Genomic DNA, 20,453 nt, shown 5'->3' with positions numbered 1-20,453 from the left:
ACAGGGATGTACAGACTTTATACAGGGATGTACAGACTTTATACAGGGATGTATAGACTTTATACAGGGATGTACAGACTTTATACAGGGATGTATAGACTTTATACAGGGATGTATAGACTTTATACAGGGATGTATAGACTTTATACAGGGATGTATAGACTTTATACAGGGATGTATAGACTTTATACAGGGATGTATAGACTTTATACAGGGATGTATAGACTTTATACAGGGATGTAACAGGGATGTTTAGACTTTATACAGGGATGTGTAGACTTTATACAGGGATGTACAGACTTTATACAGGGATGTACAGACTTTATACAGGGATGTATAGACTTTATACAGGGATGTTTAGACTTTATACAGGGATGTGTAGACTTTATACAGGGATGTACAGACTTTATACAGGGATGTATAGACTTTATACAGGGATGTTTAGACTTTATACAGGGATGTATAGACTTTATACAGGGATGTATAGACTTTATACAGGGATGTATAGACTTTATACAGGGATGTACAGACTTTATACAGGGATCTATAGACTTTATACAGGGATGGATAGACTTTATACAGGGATGTTTAGACTTTATACAGGGATGGATAGACTTTATACAGGGATGGTTAGACTTTATACAGGGATCTATAGACTTTATAAAGGGATGTATAGACTTTATACGGGGATGTTTAGACTTTATACAGGGATGTATAGACTTTATACAGGGATCTATAGACTTTATACAGGGATGTGTAGACTTTATACAGGGATGTGTAGACTTTATACAGGGATGTTTAGACTTTATACAGGGATGTGTAGACTTTATACAGGGATGTACAGACTTTATACAGGGATGTGTAGACTTTATACAGGGATGTATAGACTTTATACAGGGATGTTTAGACTTTATACAGGGATGTGTAGACTTTATACAGGGATGTGTAGACTTTATACAGGGATGTTTAGACTTTATACAGGGATGTGTAGACTTTATACAGGGATGTTTAGACTTTATACAGGGATGTGTAGACTTTATACAGGGATGTATAGACTTTATACAGGGATGTTTAGACTTTATACAGGGATGTGTAGACTTTATACAGGGATGTTTAGACTTTATACAGGGATGTTTAGACTTTATACAGGGATGTGTAGACTTTATACAGGGATGTGTAGACTTTATACAGGGATGTATAGACTTTATACAGGGATGTACAGACTTTATACAGGGATGTATAGACTTTATACAGGGATGTATAGACTTTATACAGGGATGTACAGACTTTATACAGGGATGTTTAGACTTTATACAGGGATGTATAGACTTTATACAGGGATGTTTAGACTTTATACAGGGATGTATAGACTTTATACAGGGATGTACAGACTTTATACAGGGATGTATAGACTTTATACAGGGATGTATAGACTTTATACAGGGATGTACAGACTTTATACAGGGATGTTTAGACTTTATACAGGGATGTATAGACTTTATACAGGGATGTACAGACTTTATACAGGGATGTATAGACTTTATACAGGGATGTACAGACTTTATACGGGGATGTTTAGACTTTATACAGGGATGTATAGACTTTATACAGGGATCTATAGACTTTATACAGGGATGTATAGACTTTATACAGGGATGTGTAGACTTTATACAGGGATGTACAGACTTTATACAGGGATGTATAGACTTTATACAGGGATGTATCGACTTTATACAGGGATGTATAGACTTTATACAGGGATGTTTAGACTTTATACAGGGATGTATAGACTTTATACAGGGATGTACAGACTTTATACAGGGATGTATAGACTTTATACAGGGATGTTTAGACTTTATACAGGGATGTATAGACTTTATACAGGGATGTACAGACTTTATACAGGGATGGTTAGACTTTATACAGGGATGTATAGACTTTATACAGGAATGTATAGACTTTATACATTGATGTATAGACTTTATACAGGATTGTATAGACTTTATACAGGGATGTATAGACTTTATACAGGGATGTACAGACTTTATACAGGGATGTATAGACTTTAAACAGGGATGTTTAGACTTTATACAGGGATGTACAGACTTTATACAGGGATGTACAGACTTTAAACAGAGATGTATAGACTTTATACAGGGATGTACAGACTTTATACAGGGATGTATAGACTTTATACAGGGATGTGTAGACTTTATACAGGGATGTGTAGACTTTATACAGGGATGTACAGACTTTATACAGGGATGTGTAGACTTTAAACAGGGATGTTTAGACTTTATACAGGGATGTGTAGACTTTAAACAGGGATGTTTAGACTTTATACAGGGATGTATAGACTTTATACAGGGATGTACAGACTTTATACAGGGATGTACAGACTTTATACAGGGATGTGTAGACTTTATACAGGGATGTGTAGACTTTATACAGGGATGTACAGACTTTATACAGGGATGTGTAGACTTTATACAGGGATGTATAGACTTTATACAGGGATGTACAGACTTTAAACAGAGATGTATAGACTTTATACAGGGATGTATAGACTTTATACAGGGATGTACAGACTTTAAACAGAGATGTATAGACTTTATACAGGGATGTACAGACTTTATACAGGGATGTATAGACTTTATACAGGGATGTGTAGACTTTATACAGGGATGTACAGACTTTATACAGGGATGTGTAGACTTTATACAGGGATGTATAGACTTTATACAGGGATGTACAGACTTTAAACAGAGATGTATAGACTTTATACAGGGATGTATAGACTTTATACAGGGATGTATAGACTTTATACAGGGATTTACAGACTTTATACAGGGATGTATAGACTTTATACAGGGATGTATAGACTTTATACAGGGATGTATAGACTTTATACAGGGATGTACAGACTTTATACAGGGATGTATAGACTTTATACAGGGATGTATAGACTTTATACAGGGATGTATAGACTTTATACAGGGATGTGTAGACTTTATACAGGGATGTATAGACTTTATACAGGGATGTATCGACTTTAAACAGAGATGTATAGACTTTATACAGGGATGTATAGACTTTATACAGGTATGTATCGACTTTAAACAGAGATGTATAGACTTTATACAGGGATGTATAGACTTTATACAGGGATGTATAGACTTTATACAGGGATGTATCGACTTTAAACAGAGATGTACAGACTTTATACAGGGATGTATAGACTTTATACAGGGATGTATAGACTTTATCCAGGGATGTACAGACTTTATACAGGGATGTATAGACTTTATACAGGGATGTATAGACTTTATACAGGGATGTATAGACTTTATACAGGGATGTGTAGACTTTATACAGGGATGTATAGACTTTATACAGGGATGTATAGACTTTATACAGGGATGTATAGACTTTATACAGGGATGTATAGACTTTATACAGGGATGTATAGACTTTATCCAGGGATGTACAGACTTTATACAGGGATGTATAGACTTTATACAGGGATGTATAGACTTTATACAGGGATGTATAGACTTTATACAGGGATGTATAGACTTTATACAGGGATGTATAGACTTTATACAGGGATGTGTAGACTTTATACAGGGATGTATAGACTTTATACAGGGATGTGTAGACTTTATACAGGGATGTGTAGACTTTATACAGGGATGTATAGACTTTATACAGGGATGTATCGACTTTAAACAGAGATGTATAGACTTTTTGCATTCATTGAATTTCTATTTTGAACCTCTTCTAATAGAGAAACCGCATTCTTTTGAAAAAGAAACTGTTTGGATGAAGGATGATTGGCTGTATTCGGAACCCACATAAGGAATAGAATTTGAAATATGTCCCTTTTTGTTAGATTCTGCTTCTATCTGTAGGGATGTAGGGTGGTAACAAATAAATAAAAGTTTATTGCACATATTTTTATTGCACAATGGGGGGAACATTTAACTGTACATAAGGTAGATTGCTTGGGGGAAGAAACTGTTCTTGTGCTTGGATATGAGGGGTCCAGAGTGATTTCCTGAGCTATTTTTCCTCACTCTGGATGTATACAGTTCTTGAGGGGTGGGCAGGGGAGCACCAATAATCCTTTCAGCTGTCCGAACTGTTCTCTGTAGTCTTCTGATGTCTGATTTTGTAGCTGAGCCAAGCCAGACATTTGTAAAAGTGCATAGAACAGACTCAATGACGGCTGAGTAGAACTGTTTTAGCAGCTCCTGTGGCAGGTTGAACTTTCTCAGCTGCCAAAGGAAGTACAATCATTTTTTGGGCCTTTTTGACAATGGAGTCAATGTGAGTGTCCCACTTCAGGTCCTGAGAGATGGTGGTGCCCAGCAACCTGAACGACTCTACTGTTCTTACAGTGCTGTTCATGAAGGTGAGTGGGGAGAGTGCAGGGGTGTTCCTCCTGAAGTCCACTATCATCTCCACTGTTTTGAGCGTGCTGAGCTCCAGGTTGTTAAGACTACACCAGATAGCTATCTGCTCAACCTCTTGCCAGTAAGCAGACTCATCACCGTCCTGGATGACTTCAGTGTCGTCCACAAACTTTAGGAGCTTGACAGATGACAGTAGAGGTGCAGTCATTGGTGTAAAGGGAGAACAGCAGTGGAGAGAGGACCCAACCCTGGGGGGCACCAGTGCCAGTGGTATGGCTGTTTGATGTGGATTTCCCCAGTTTCACTAGCTGTTGCCTGTCTGTCAGAAGCAGTATATAGTTTACAGAAGCAGAAACTGAAAGTGGATTCCTTTTAGTTGTGGCAAAATATTTTATGGCACTATCACAGGAAATGATATTTAAGAGGTTTAGTTTCCAGAAGATCTAGCAATCAGATCTAGCAATCCCAGCTATCACCACTATGTTCAAACCAAATCTATGCCCATGAATATTGTTAATGTTTGCAAAAATATCAGTCATTTCATTTTTATAGTTCAGTCAATACAGCTGAAAGCGACCCAGCCAAATATGATAACATTTATTAAGCTCTGGGGTTTTTTTTATGTTCCTGATTGAGCAGATAATTAGATTAATAGATACTGAATGAGGAAGGATTTTGGATATAAAGAAAATCTAGAATTAAAAGAATATACCTCCATTTATATTCTACAACACAAACAGAAATTATTCCCTTGCACTTTTATTTTTCTAAAAGCAGTTAATTACTTACAAATGATTGATGACTTAATTTTTTAAGCAATGCCATTTTTTTGTGATTTAAAATTCAACTATATTACCATTGTAATTTATGTCAGTGAACTGACCCTGTGAAACACGCCGGGCACTCGTGCAGTTTAAAGTAACCAACTTCATTTCCACTGAAAAGAGAAATCCTGCAGTTTCACTTTCCTTTGTTCCTTTCAGGAGACACATGTAATTACCCTCCTCCACTTTCGATATACCACTGAGTCAGCAAAAAACACTGTTCTCCTTTCTCTGTAATCCTGCTATTACATAATACTTGAACATTTTCAATCCTGCAACAACCTATACGGAAAGGCAGATAAAAGAGATCAGTGTGTAAATATTTATTAGTATTCCTAATAAATCTAATCTTTTACAGATATGCTATAATTTTGTTATAATTTTACAGAATGTTATGTGATGTCTACATGTTGCTGAATTCACACTGCATTGGTCAGGGCAGTTGGTTAAGCTGGTTGCTTAAGGTATCACTTAAAAGATTAAGAATAAAGATGTTGTTAGTAAACCATAGCTAATATTTTCCCATGTTTCTTGGTAACTAACTTCCATTAGTAGCTTAAATCAGTGTGTGATTTGGGACATAAGTTTTTTTTTTTTTTTAAATGATTGTTTATTCTGTACTTGTACTTTTATATACAAAGAAATGCTAAAACTTTTCTACATTTCTTTTAGCATCTCTGATGCTCTAATAAAATCTAACAAAATAATCTTTGAAAGACATCGCTCTTTCAAATTCAATCAGACTTTGCATAGATTCTAGATTTGAAGATTTGCAAATGTGTCAGATTTTAATACAACTGCAGACTCCATGAAATTAAAACTCAAACAAAGTGATGAACTTTAGCCTCCATCACTGCTGAGTGTCACACAATCCAGTTCCAAGAAATGAGGAAATTAGTCCGAGAGGAAGTACAAATGAAACCAATCTGAGCGTATAAAAGAGGTGGAAACTCGCACATTCATTCACATCATCAACAAGCATCAAGAAGAAAATCACTGACAGGATCTTCAGAGCATCGAGTGAGTTGAAGAGCAAGAGGAAAATGAAGTCTGCTGCAGTTTTTGTTGCGTTTGCCTGTCTACTTATTCTTCATGTAGAAGGTAAGATTCTTAATCCTCATCTGGACCTCTTTTAATAATCTATAGGATTAAACAGATTTGTAATAACTCAAAATCTACAATTGTCTTCTGTTTGCAGGACAGGCCAGTGTCAGCATAAGGAGGTGTTTGTGTCAGGGTCCTGCGGCTAACGCAGTTCGTCTACAACGTGTTGAAAAGATTGAAGTGTTTCCTGTTAGTGCATCTTGTGAAAATGTGGAAATCATGTAAGTTCAGTCATTACTAATATCCTGAACAATGTAGAATACAAGATCATTTAGTTCTATTGAGTTATCTAACTTGTCATTTATCTCTGTAGTGTCACTCTGAAGAATGGAGCAGGAAAAAAATGCTTGAATCCCAAATCTGAATTTACTCAGAAATACATCAATGCAGCTTTAGAAAAAATGTGAGTATATTTTTATTAATTATTATATCTTAATATTGTTCTATGATCTATATAAGAGACAAAACTAAGTTTTATAACATATTTCTGTTTCGCAGGAAAGCAGCATAAAGCCTGCAGCGTGTCATTACTGAACAGACGCGGAAGAAGAGTGCAGAGAGACAGCTTGCTTTGCTATTAAAATATTTTTAAGGGTGTATAAACTGTACATATGATATGTTTAATGTGTTATTTATGGGCGTTACATCTGTATATGGCTTAATGTATATAGTTTTTGAAGAAAGATGCAAGAACTAAAAAATTATATTGTTTCTGTAAACTGACAAACTAAATTCTAATAAAGTGAGAACATAATAGTGCTTCAGAAAACAATGTGTTTCTTACTGTCACAAAATGAACACAAGGGCAGATGTAGATGCAGAGTTTAATTACTGTACAAAAAGAAACACAAAAGTGGAATATAAATCAAAGAAGCTAAATACAAACACTGGAATAGGTTATAACACACAAAAAGTAGGATCAGGGATATGATGGGCAAAAAACAGACACATGATAACATCAGTACATCAGTAACAGTAGCATGACAAAGACATGCTAAGACAAAGGATATTTATCTCCCATGCTAAGTGACTAAGGATAGAAGACAAAACAGGTGAGCACTGAAAACACAACAGAACAAATGTATGTGTTGGTCAGCTCGGAAAATGTCCGAGGTAGCCGTGACAATGAATGTATAGGTATGATCTCAAATAAATAGACAGGTTCGTCCAGTATCAGATTTCCCATAAGGTTTAGCTGTTCTAAAAACTAAAAGCAGTACGACAAACACACCTTTGTACCTTTTGAAAGAATATTAAAATCTCCATCAGTTATATTGTACTAATGATAAATTAGCAGCAGGCCATGCTGAAAGTGTTTCACTACTGCATGGTCATAATAATGGTCATAAGTACATTAGTATGACACAGTTTCTGGTGTAACGTTGGTGGTGTTGTGGTGTAAGTGAGTAATGTTGCCTTGAAACCTCCAGGAGTTCAGTTTCAGATCTTTTAATCTTCATCTGTTTCCTCCCAAAATCTCACATAGATGTTCAACTTGTTGTAATCTAATGACTGTGAAGGCCACAGCATATGAGTTACATCACTTTCATCCCCTAAAACCATTCACTGAGACCTCGTGCCTCATGGATGGAGCCTGAGTCATCCTATCTGGGGGGGAGAGCACTCCTATCTGGAGAAAAATGATTCTTCATAAGATAAAGATGATCAGTCAGGGAAACTGTGTACTGATTTGTAGTGACTCTTCCTTCTAAGGGGACAAGTAAACCAAAGACCAGTAAAATGCTCCAACAGTATAATGGAGCTTCCGGGTTTTCCTTTAATTTGTCACATATCTGTATACATTCATAGTGAATCCTTCTGTTAGAAAGAGCTTTTACGAAAGTATAATCAGATATACTGAATAATCACATTACAGAGTAGACATGTTTTTCTACCTGTTACAGAGAATCCATGATCCTTCAGATTCAGTGTATCAGTGAAGAGTTCATGTTGTCTTGCATTTTAATAAAATCACATTAAACACACTGCAGCATTAAGGACAACAGGATGTCTGAAAATAATTCAAGTGATCGAAACTCAATCACCTTTTTAAATAAAAATGAATCAGTTCGAGCTTACCAATATGCACCATTGATGTTAAGGTACAAAAGTATGAAAGTCAGGTTTAGGCAATGATATTTTGTTTCATTACAATGAAGGTTTAAGCATGGGTATATATTTTAATGGCTGTATGATTTATTTGAAATTCTGGACACAAATATGCATATTTATTGACCCAGTTATTTTCCACAGAAAAGAGAATTAATGATGTTTCGGTTTCTTTTGTCCCTTTCAGAAGACAATTACCCTCCTCCACTTTATTTACACCACTGAGTCTGCAAAAAGAGTTTTCCCCTACTATGTCAAAGAAAAAAACCCCAGACAAGCAATTTCCACAGTGAAATCAGTGATGTAACAAATCCGTAAGAAATTCAGAGCAAAAAATGTCACTGCGCTGCCAAAGTGTGACTGTGTGAATATATAATTTAGACACCTAGCTTTTAAATGCATTACAGCTGTATATTTTAGTGCTTCAAAGACTAATACAGTAATTTCATATAATTCCATTTCAGTGTGAATTAAATTTTATTAAGATGACAAATTCATTCATTTATTTAATTTACAATAATTGCATTATCCTGAACAGAGATGCTGTGGATCCAGAACCCATGCTGGGAACACTGGGTGCAAGGTGTTATATCTGTCGTAAGTCATAAGGTGCCATTTTATCACCAAGAACCTAGAAGGAATTCTTAATAAAACATTCATGAGAGATCATTCAGTAGAGTTCCTTGGTTAAAGATTCACTAATTTACTATCGGACACTAAAAGGTAAATATTTCAGTCTTTTGTGAATATTTTTAGCACACTTACTTCCATACTTTAAATTATACTTTTTATTAGTTTATACTTTTCTATCTCCTTCGAAATGCATGAATTTATTATTTTTTTTAAAACTTCAACAAATAATTTTATTCTATGAATAATTGTGCTTTAATTTGAATCAGTAATTTGGGCACTTTTGCTATCTCTGAAGAAATCCAACAAAATGGTCTGCAAAATCCTTTGCTCTTTCAAATTCAGCCAAATCTCTCCCCATCATTGGCTGCAGGGAGAAAGTCTGCACTCCCATTGAGGCTCTGTCAGGCCATGTTGGCCCTTATATGGAAGGCCCACATGATCATGGATTAATGCCGATGCTGTGCTACACACATGGTGTTTTTGCAGCCAAACCAGGCTGACCTGCTAAAGGAGCTTGTCTGCTTTGAGGGGTCACCAATGAGGTCCAATTTAGCACTCCATGCCACAATGCAGATGGCCCATGCCATCGGCTGTTCCTTGCATGCATTGGTTGCCATGGAGCGACAATCTGACATGTAAAAAAAGGGACAAAACCTTTCTTTTAGACACCGTGTCTGTTCCTCCCTCACTGCAGCGAGGAGCTAGGGCTATCAACCAGTAGTCACCGGCCCCAGCCTGGACTGCAGCAGCTGGAAAAGAAAGCTAGCACTGCAGCCCGAACCACAACCCAGTGTTAAATCGGGACAGCTGGCCAGCGCTTAGGGCCAGGCCCACCAGTCAAGGGAGGACCTTGGTTTCTTGGTTCCTAGGGCTACTTCCAATTTTGGTCCTGCGTGATCCGAATTGTACACTGAAATATATAATTTCAAGATGTTAAAAGACAAATGTTAAATGACAAGGTCATTGTGTCGCAGACAGTACTAGGCTTATGACAGTATTGGCTGAAGCTATTCCTTTGGGTCTGCATCACCTGAGACCATTTCAGGTCTGGCTCAGGAGCAGTTGTTTTTCAACCCTGCAGATACTCTATTCATGGTCACAAGGGTTACATGTCATGAGCTTTGTACCCTTCTTATGTGGATAGACCCTGGTTTCACACCTCGGGTCCCACTCTTAGGGCATTTCATCGTCACATGGCTCTTTCGATGGATACCTCCCTCTAGGGTTGGGGAGCAGTCCTAGACATCCACTGCCATGGCATTTGGGAGGACTCCTGTCTCTCATGGCACACAGATTGCCTGAAGATTGGGGCTGTGTTTCTAGTGCTGAAGCACTTCCTCCCAAAACTCATGGTCTAACTTTGGTTGTCCCCTTCATCAATCATTAGAGCAGACTGTGTTTGCTCCCTCTGTTCAGGTTGGCTCACCCGATCTTAACCTAGGTAGAGACCAGATTTCTCTCACTGAGAGTGATTTATACTCCAGAGTACTTGATCTGGAAGCAGGCTTCTTGCTGAGGCAGGGGCTGAGGCCCGGGGAATGGCATCTCCACCCAGAGGTGGAAGAATGCATATGGCAATTTTTGCCTGGGCTTTGCCTGGGAATGTGGCTTTCTTCACCTCTGAGGAGTCATCCCACTGTCCCCTGTGACGTTCTCTTTTCACCAGCCCCTCTGGAGCTGAATGCTTTGCTATGCTTCCTCCTGTGACCTCTCAGCTGCTCTAAGCACCCTTTGAGCCAATGGAGTAAGCCTCTGAGGAATTTCTGCCATTGCAAAGTGGTGACTTCCCTTGAAAGGGAACTACACCAGGTTACATATGTAACCCCGTTCCCTAAGAAGGTGCTGCATCGCTAGTCACACTCCATGTTTTGTTCAAAACGCTTTCCTAACTTTCCCTCTTTTCCTCCTCACCATCAATGGTTAAATTTGCTTACTTTTAAATTGCAACATAGGGGTGTTGTTTCAGAGATCTACAATTGTATTCTGAATTTTTGCGATCAAACAAAGGCTTCTTAGGAAGCAGAGCTGGGATTTCAACTTAATAATGAGTGGAGGTAATTGTTATGAGTGGTTTATGTAATGTCCCATCATGTTCTCTGCTCACACTTATCCAATTTGAGGTCATTTATAGGGTGCGTTTTTCTAAATGTAGACCGTCTCAAATGTTGAGTACAAATGTAACAGATGTTCTAACTCACAGTGTCACCTGTTTTTCCTCTGTCCACAGCTATATCGTTTTTGGTCAAGTTATTGCAGTGCAGTATCCACTATACTGGGAATACATTTGTAGCCCTGTCCCAACTTCTCACTTACAGTGGCTAAAAGAATCAGCTTGAGAAAATTAAATACAGACCTTTAGGTTCAGTCGGACTGGGTGTTTGGTATATTCGCCAATTAAAATGGGCCAGGAAACAGAGTGGGAGAGTTTTTTCTTTTATTTCGTAATTGCCTTATCATTTTTGCTCTGTTTTTATGTCAAATTTAAAAAATGGGATTCAGTTTCTTTCAGATGTTTCAGTTTCTTTTGTCCCTTTCAGTAGACAAGTGTAATTACCCTCCTCCACTTTATTTACACCACTGAGTCTGCAGACACAGTTCTCCTTTCTATGTAATCCTATGTCCAAAAAAAAAAAAGAACCAGTCAAGCAATTTCCACAGTGGAATCAGTGATGTAACAAATCCATAAGAAATTCAGAGCAGAGCATTTCACTGCACATGAACAGATAAAATGTGGTTTTATTGAGAGAAAAAAGTATGAATGTGTGAATATGTAATTTAGACACCTAGTTTTTTAAAGGCATAAACAACTGTGTATTTTATTACTTCCAAAACTAATAAAGCAATTTCACATATTGCGTTTTTAAATTTCAACATGACTAATTCATTCATTTATTTAATCTATAGTAATTGCTTTATCCTGATCAGGGATGCTGTCGATCCAGAACTCATGCTGAGAACACTGGGTGCAAGGTGGGAAAACACCCAGGATGAGACACCAGATGACTGTGTTATATTTGTAAAGTCATAACGTGGCGTTTTATCATCAGACAGCTAGAAAGAGTTGGTTGAAATTCCTAATAAAATATTCATGAGAGTATCCATCACAGTAATTAATTTGATGCAGTGCCGGTCCCAAGCATGGATAAAGATGGGAGGGTTGTGCCAGGAAGAGCATCCAGCATAAAACCTGTGCCAAGTTGTTGTGTGGACCAGTTAGCCCGCTGTGTGTGTGTGTGTATATATATATATATATATATATATATATATATATATATATATATATATATATATATATATATATATATATATATATATATATATTCAGTTATTAACATATTAACTAACATTTGAGAGATTAGCAAGAAGAAAAAAAAGCTGTTGTTAGATTTGTTTTATGAATATTTTTGCACATTTACTTCTATACTTTAATTTATAATAAAAGTTACTAAAATATACTTTTCTGCTTCAAAATGTGACAATTTAAAAAAAAAAAAACTTTACCAAAGAAAGCTTTAATTTGAATTAATAATTTGGGCACTTTTGCCATCTCTGAAGAAATCCATTGAAATGGTCTGCAAAAGCCATCGCTCTTTCAAATTCAAACAAATTTTGCGTATATTTCCTAGATTGCAGAATATGTGAAATCAAAACCCAAACAAAGTGATGAACTTTAGCCTCAGTCACTGCTGAGTGTGAAACAGACCAGTTCCAAGAAATGAGAACGGTAGCTCGTGAGGAACTAGGTCTGAAAGTGAAATTGATTGGACTAAAGGCAGAAACATGGGGAAACACCGATCTGAGCGTATATAAGAGAGAAGGAAACTCGCTCATTCATTCACATCATCAGCAAGCATCAAGAAGAAAATCACCGACAGGATCTTCAGAGCATCGAGTGAGTTGAAGAGCAAGAGGAAAATGAAGTCTGCTGCAGTTTTTGTTGCATTTGCCTGTCTACTTATTCTTCATGTAGAAGGTAAGATTCTTAATCCTCATCTGCACCTCCTTTAACAATCTACAGAATTAAATATTTTTGTAATAACTCAAAATCTACAATTGTCTTCTGTTTGCAGGACAGGCCAGAACCAGTGTAAGGAGGTGTTTGTGTCAGGGTCCTGCGGCTAACGCAGTTCGTCTACAACGTGTTGAAAAGATTGAAGTGTTTCCTGTTAGTGCATCTTGTGAAAATGTGGAAATCATGTAAGTTCAGTCATTACTAATATCCTGAACAATGTAGAATACAAGATCATTTAGTTCTATTGAGTTATCTAACTTGTCATTTATCTCTGTAGTGTCACTCTGAAGAACGGAGCAGGAAAAAAATGCTTGAATCCCAAATCTGAATTTACTAAAAAATACATCAATGCAGCTTTAGAAAAAAAGTGAGTATATTTTTTATTAATTATTGTTATATCTTGATATTGTTCTATGATCTATATAAGAGACAAAACTAAGTTTTAAAATGTTTTCTGTTTTGCAGGAAAGCAGCATAAAGCCTGCAGCGTGTCATTACTGAACAGACGTGGAAGAAGAGTGCAGAGAGACAGATTACTAAAAATATTTAAAATGCTGTGAAAATGTATATATGATATGTATACTGTTTAATTTATGAGTTACTTCTGTGTATTGTTGGATTTGTGTATTTTTTGAAAAAACATGCAGTTGGAAAGCTATTGTTTTTGTATATTAACATACTGAATAATAAAGTCAGCACATAGCAGTGCTTAAAACATCAGAACGCAGTGCAATGTGTTTCTTATTAGCAAGATATCAGCTATATTATTATAAAGTTTGTTTACTCTCAGATTTCTGATCAGTATTTCACTTAAATCCACCTCCACACCTACAGCATGGATATTCTGCAAACTACAGACACATCACTGACACACTGAGTTCAGCAATAAGAAAAACACACCTGTGAAACTTTAGAAAGGATATTAAATGCACCATCTGTTAATTTGCTGTCTGATAAATAATCAGTCATTGGTATTGTTAGCAGTGTTTCACTGCTCCATGTTCATAATAATTCTAAGAGCAGGACATTTGCACACAGCTGATGTTATTGTGTGATATAATGGTGATGTGTGTTTTTGCTGTTTCATAGCTTCAAATTTCCCAGTAGGTCTTTAACTGGGTTGAAATCTGGTGACTAACTTTTTATTATCATCAGATCATCCAGTGAGCCAGAGTGACTGTATATGTGGGTCGTCGTATCAAGGATTTAAAAAAGTGAAGCTAAAATGTCTCTAATGCCCTCTAGATAGATAGATAGATAGATAGATAGATAGATAGATAGATAGATAGATAGATAGATAGATAGATAGATAGATAGATAGATAGATACTTCATTGATCCCGAAGGAAATTCCAAATATCCAGCAGCAATAGAGACAGTAACACAAAGACAGGTTGTAAATTGCACACTGTATATCTTCCATATAGTCAGTATACACAGGGTAATGTGATAACTGACCAGAGGTTACTAGTGCATATTAAGAACAAAAACTACAAGATATATAAGAAGCAAATAAACACAGTATATAAATTACAATTTAAAAGGGGGTGGGGGCACGAATAAGAGAAATTAGGTTAATTGCATATTTTAACTTCTGTTGTATGATTTATTTGAAATTCTGGACACTTTGTATACAGGACACAAACGTGCATATTTATTGACCCAGTTAATTTCCACAGAAAAGAGAATTAATGATGTTTCAGTTTCTTTTGTCCCTTTCAGAAGACAATTACCCTCCTCCACTTTATTTACACCACTGAGTCTTTAAACACAGTTCTCCTTTCTATGTAACCCTATGTCAAAAAAAAAAAAAACCCCAGACAAGCAATTTCCACAGTGGAATCAGTGATGTAACAAATCCATAAGAAATTCAGAGCAGAATATTTCACTCCACATGAACAGATAAAAAGTGATTTTATTGAGAAAAAAGTATGAATGTCTGAATATGTAATTTAGACACCTAGCTTTTAAAGGCATCCCAGTTGTATATTTTATTTCTTCAAATACTAATTCATTCCAATTCATTTATTTATTTAATCTACAGTAATTGCTTTATCCTGATCAGGGATGCTGGGTATATGTAATATATAATAATTGCACATATTATGAGTTAACTTTCAACATGACAAATTCATACATTAATTTAATCCACATTAATTGCTCTATCCTGATCAGGGTCACTGTGGATCCAGAACCCATCCTGGGAACACTGGTTGCAAGTTGGGAAAACACCCCGGGTTAGACGCCAGCTGACTGTGTTATATTTGTAAAGTCATAAGTTGTTATTTTATCATTAGGCAGATGGAAAGAGTTGGTTGGAATTCCTAATAAAGCATAAATGAGAGATCACTTAATATCATCACAGTTATTATCATGTTAACTAACATTTGAGAGATTGGCAAGAAACAAAAACAATTTTTTTAAAATCTTTAACAGAGAATTTTATTTTATGAATAATTGTGCTATAATTTGAATCAATAATTTGGGAACTTTTACCATCTCTGAAGAAATTGAACAAAAAGTCGGCAAAAGCCATCACTCTTTCTAATTCAGACAGATTTTGTGGAAATTAAAACCCAAACAAAGTGATGAACTTTAGCCTCGGTCAATGCTGAGTGTCAAACAGACCAGTTCAAAGAAATGAGAAAGTTAGCTCCTGAGGAACTAGGTCTGAAAGTAAAATTGATTGGACTAAAAGCAGGAACATGGGGAAACACCGATCTGAGCGTATATAAGAGAGAAGGAAACTCGCTCATTCATTCACATCATCAACAATCATCAAGAAGAAAATCACTGACAGGATCTTCAGAGCATCGAGTGAGTTGAAGAGCAAGAGGAAAATGAAGTCTGCTGCAGTTTTTGTTGCGTTTGCCTGTCTACTTATTCTTCATGTAGAAGGTAAGATTCTTAATCCTCATCTGCACCTCTATAACGATCTACAGAATTAAACAGATTTGTAATAACTCAAAATCTACAATTGTCTTCTGTTTGCAGGACAGCCCAGTGTCAGTGTAAGGAGGTGTTTGTGTCAGGGTCCTGCGGCTAACGCAGTTCGTCTACAACGTGTTGAAAAGATTGAAGTGTTTCCTGTTAGTGCATCTTGTGAAAATGTGGAAATCATGTAAGTTCAGTCATTACTAATATCCTGAACAATGTAGAATACAAGATCATTTAGTTCTATTGAGTTATCTAACTTGTCATTTATCTCTGTAGTGTCACTCTGAAGAATGGAGCAGGAAAAAAATGCTTGAATCCCAAATCTGAATTTACTCAGAAATACATCAATGCAGCTTTAGAAAAAATGTGAGTATATTTTTATTAATTATTATATCTTGATATTGTTCTATGATCTATATAAGAGACAAAACTAAGTTTTATAACATATTTCTGTTTCGCAGGAGTGCAGCATAAAGCCTGCAGCGTGTCATTACTGAACAGACGCGGAAGAAGAGTGCAGAGAGACAGCTTGCTTTGCTATTAAAATATTTTTAAGGGTGTATAAACTGTACATATGATATGTTTAATGTGTTATTTATGGGCGTTACATCTGTATATGGCTTAATGTATATAGTTTTTGAAGAAAGATGCAAGAACTAAAAAATTATATTGTTTCTGTAAACTGACAAACTAAATTCTAATAAAGTGAGAACATAATAGTGCTTCAGAAAACAATGTGTTTCTTACTGTCACAAAATGAACACAAGGGCAGATGTAGATGCAGAGTTTAATTACTGTACAAAAAGAAACACAAAAGTGGAATATAAATCAAAGAAGCTAAATACAAACACTGGAATAGGTTATAACACACAAAAAGTAGGATCAGGGATATGATGGGCAAAAAACAGACACATGATAACATCAGTACATCAGTAACAGTAGCATGACAAAGACATGCTAAGACAAAGGATATTTATCTCCCATGCTAAGTGACTAAGGATAGAAGACAAAACAGGTGAGCACTGAAAACACAACAGAACAAATGTATGTGTTGGTCAGCTCGGAAAATGTCCGAGGTAGCCGTGACAATGAATGTATAGGTATGATCTCAAATAAATAGACAGGTTCGTCCAGTATCAGATTTCCCATAAGGTTTAGCTGTTCTAAAAACTAAAAGCAGTACGACAAACACACCTTTGTACCTTTTGAAAGAATATTAAAATCTCCATCAGTTATATTGTACTAATGATAAATTAGCAGCAGGCCATGCTGAAAGTGTTTCACTACTGCATGGTCATAATAATGGTCATAAGTACATTAGTATGACACAGTTTCTGGTGTAACGTTGGTGGTGTTGTGGTGTAAGTGAGTAATGTTGCCTTGAAACCTCCAGGAGTTCAGTTTCAGATCTTTTAATCTTCATCTGTTTCCTCCCAAAATCTCACATAGATGTTCAACTTGTTGTAATCTAATGACTGTGAAGGCCACAGCATATGAGTTACATCACTTTCATCCCCTAAAACCATTCACTGAGACCTCGTGCCTCATGGATGGAGCCTGAGTCATCCTATCTGGGGGGGAGAGCACTCCTATCTGGAGAAAAATGATTCTTCATAAGATAAAGATGATCAGTCAGGGAAACTGTGTACTGATTTGTAGTGACTCTTCCTTCTAAGGGGACAAGTAAACCAAAGACCAGTAAAATGCTCCAACAGTATAATGGAGCTTCCGGGTTTTCCTTTAATTTGTCACATATCTGTATACATTCATAGTGAATCCTTCTGTTAGAAAGAGCTTTTACGAAAGTATAATCAGATATACTGAATAATCACATTACAGAGTAGACATGTTTTTCTACCTGTTACAGAGAATCCATGATCCTTCAGATTCAGTGTATCAGTGAAGAGTTCATGTTGTCTTGCATTTTAATAAAATCACATTAAACACACTGCAGCATTAAGGACAACAGGATGTCTGAAAATAATTCAAGTGATCGAAACTCAATCACCTTTTTAAATAAAAATGAATCAGTTCGAGCTTACCAATATGCACCATTGATGTTAAGGTACAAAAGTATGAAAGTCAGGTTTAGGCAATGATATTTTGTTTCATTACAATGAAGGTTTAAGCATGGGTATATATTTTAATGGCTGTATGATTTATTTGAAATTCTGGACACAAATATGCATATTTATTGACCCAGTTATTTTCCACAGAAAAGAGAATTAATGATGTTTCGGTTTCTTTTGTCCCTTTCAGAAGACAATTACCCTCCTCCACTTTATTTACACCACTGAGTCTGCAAAAAGAGTTTTCCCCTACTATGTCAAAGAAAAAAACCCCAGACAAGCGATTTCCACAGTGAAATCAGTGATGTAACAAATCCGTAAGAAATTCAGAGCAAAAAATGTCACTGCGCTGCCAAAGTGTGACTGTGTGAATATATAATTTAGACACCTAGCTTTTAAATGCATTACAGCTGTATATTTTAGTGCTTCAAAGACTAATACAGTAATTTCATATAATTCCATTTCAGTGTGAATTAAATTTTATTAACATGACAAATTCATTCATTTATTTAATTTACAATAATTGCATTATCCTGAACAGAGATGCTGTGGATCCAGAACCCATGCTGGGAACACTGGGTGCAAGGTGTTATATCTGTCGTAAGTCATAAGGTGCCATTTTATCACCAAGAACCTAGAAGGAATTCTTAATAAAACATTCATGAGAGATCATTCAGTAGAGTTCCTTGGTTAAAGATTCACTAATTTACTATCGGACACTAAAAGGTAAATATTTCAGTCTTTTGTGAATATTTTTAGCACACTTACTTCCATACTTTAAATTATACTTTTTATTAGTTTATACTTTTCTATCTCCTTCGAAATGCATGAATTTATTATTTTTTTTAAAACTTCAACAAATAATTTTATTCTATGAATAATTGTGCTTTAATTTGAATCAGTAATTTGGGCACTTTTGCTATCTCTGAAGAAATCCAACAAAATGGTCTGCAAAATCCTTTGCTCTTTCAAATTCAGCCAAATCTCTCCCCATCATTGGCTGCAGGGAGAAATTCTGCATTCCCATTGAGGCTCTGTCAGGCCATGTTGGCCCTTATATGGAAGGCCCACATGATCATGGATTAATGCCGATGCTGTGCTACACACATGGTGTTTTTGCAGCCAAACCAGGCTGACCTGCTAAAGGAGCTTGTCTACTTTGAGGGGTCACCAATGAGGTCCAATTTAGCACTCCATGCCACAATGCAGATGGCCCATGCCATCGGCTGTTCCTTGCATGCATTGGTTGCCACGGAGCGACAATCTGACATGTAAAAAAAGGGACAAAACCTTTCTTTTAGACACCGTGTCTGTTCCTCCCTCACTGCAGCGAGGAGCTAGGGCTATCAACCAGTAGTCACCGGCCCCAGCCTGGACTGCAGCAGCTGGAAAAGAAAGCTAGCACTGCAGCCCGAACCACAACCCAGTGTTAAATCGGGACAGCTGGCCAGCGCTTAGGGCCAGGCCCACCAGTCAAGGGAGGACCTTGGTTTCTTGGTTCCTAGGGCTACTTCCAATTTTGGTCCTGCGTGATCCGAATTGTACACTGAAATATATAATTTCAAGATGTTAAAAGAAAAATGTTAAATGACAAGGTCATTGTGTCGCAGACAGTACTAGGCTTATGACAGTATTGGCTGAAGCTATTCCTTTGGGTCTGCATCACCTGAGACCATTTCAGGTCTGGCTCAGGAGCAGTTGTTTTTCAACCCTGCAGATACTCTATTCATGGTCACAAGGGTTACATGTCATGAGCTTTGTACCCTTCTTATGTGGATAGACCCTGGTTTCACACCTCGGGTCCCACTCTTAGGGCATTTCATCGTCACATGGCTCTTTCGATGGATACCTCCCTCTAGGGTTGGGGAGCAGTCCTAGACATCCACTGCCATGGCATTTGGGAGGACTCCTGTCTCTCATGGCACACAGATTGCCTGAAGATTGGGGCTGTGTTTCTAGTGCTGAAGCACTTCCTCCCAAAACTCATGGTCTAACTTTGGTTGTCCCCTTCATCAATCATTAGAGCAGACTGTGTTTGCTCCCTCTGTTCAGGTTGGCTCACCCGATCTTAACCTAGGTAGAGACCAGATTTCTCTCACTGAGAGTGATTTATACTCCAGAGTACTTGATCTGGAAGCAGGCTTCTTGCTGAGGCAGGGGCTGAGGCCCGGGGAATGGCATCTCCACCCAGAGGTGGAAGAATGCATATGGCAATTTTTGCCTGGGCTTTGCCTGGGAATGTGGCTTTCTTCACCTCTGAGGAGTCATCCCACTGTCCCCTGTGACGTTCTCTTTTCACCAGCCCCTCTGGAGCTGAATGCTTTGCTATGCTTCCTCCTGTGACCTCTCAG

The 20,453-nt window shown here is 36.9% G+C and overlaps 2 protein-coding genes across 4 annotated transcripts; both read left to right on the top strand.

Moving 5' to 3' along the window:
* The first annotated feature begins 6,212 nt into the window (after positions 1–6,212).
* Positions 6,213–13,806, top strand: LOC131343520 (C-X-C motif chemokine 11-6-like). 3 transcript variants are annotated; one of them, XM_058375263.1, is made up of 4 exons: positions 6,213–6,340; positions 6,438–6,564; positions 6,657–6,746; positions 13,563–13,806. In XM_058375263.1, exons 1-4 carry the CDS (start codon positions 6,283–6,285, stop codon positions 13,573–13,575), a joined length of 288 nt encoding a protein of 95 aa, XP_058231246.1. In that variant the 5' UTR covers positions 6,213–6,282; the 3' UTR covers positions 13,576–13,806. The 3 variants fall into 3 exon arrangements, with proteins under 3 accessions (XP_058231246.1, XP_058231245.1, XP_058231244.1); XM_058375262.1 differs by lacking the exon at positions 13,563–13,806 and adding an exon at positions 6,842–7,095; XM_058375261.1 differs by lacking the exons at positions 6,213–6,340; positions 6,438–6,564; positions 6,657–6,746 and adding exons at positions 12,904–13,058; positions 13,156–13,282; positions 13,375–13,464.
* A 2,065-nt stretch (positions 13,807–15,871) lies between these two features.
* LOC131343523 (C-X-C motif chemokine 11-6-like) lies at positions 15,872–16,748 on the top strand. Its single transcript, XM_058375265.1, has 4 exons — positions 15,872–15,994; positions 16,091–16,217; positions 16,310–16,399; positions 16,495–16,748. The coding sequence occupies exons 1-4, from the start codon at positions 15,937–15,939 to the stop codon at positions 16,505–16,507; spliced, it is 288 nt and encodes a 95-aa protein (XP_058231248.1). The 5' UTR covers positions 15,872–15,936; the 3' UTR covers positions 16,508–16,748.
* Positions 16,749–20,453: the final 3,705 nt, after the last annotated feature.

The sequence above is a fragment of the Hemibagrus wyckioides genome, linkage group LG22 (genome assembly GCF_019097595.1).
Source record: "Hemibagrus wyckioides isolate EC202008001 linkage group LG22, SWU_Hwy_1.0, whole genome shotgun sequence".
NCBI lineage: Eukaryota > Metazoa > Chordata > Actinopteri > Siluriformes > Bagridae > Hemibagrus > Hemibagrus wyckioides.
This window is presented reverse-complemented; position numbering and strand designations above follow the sequence as displayed.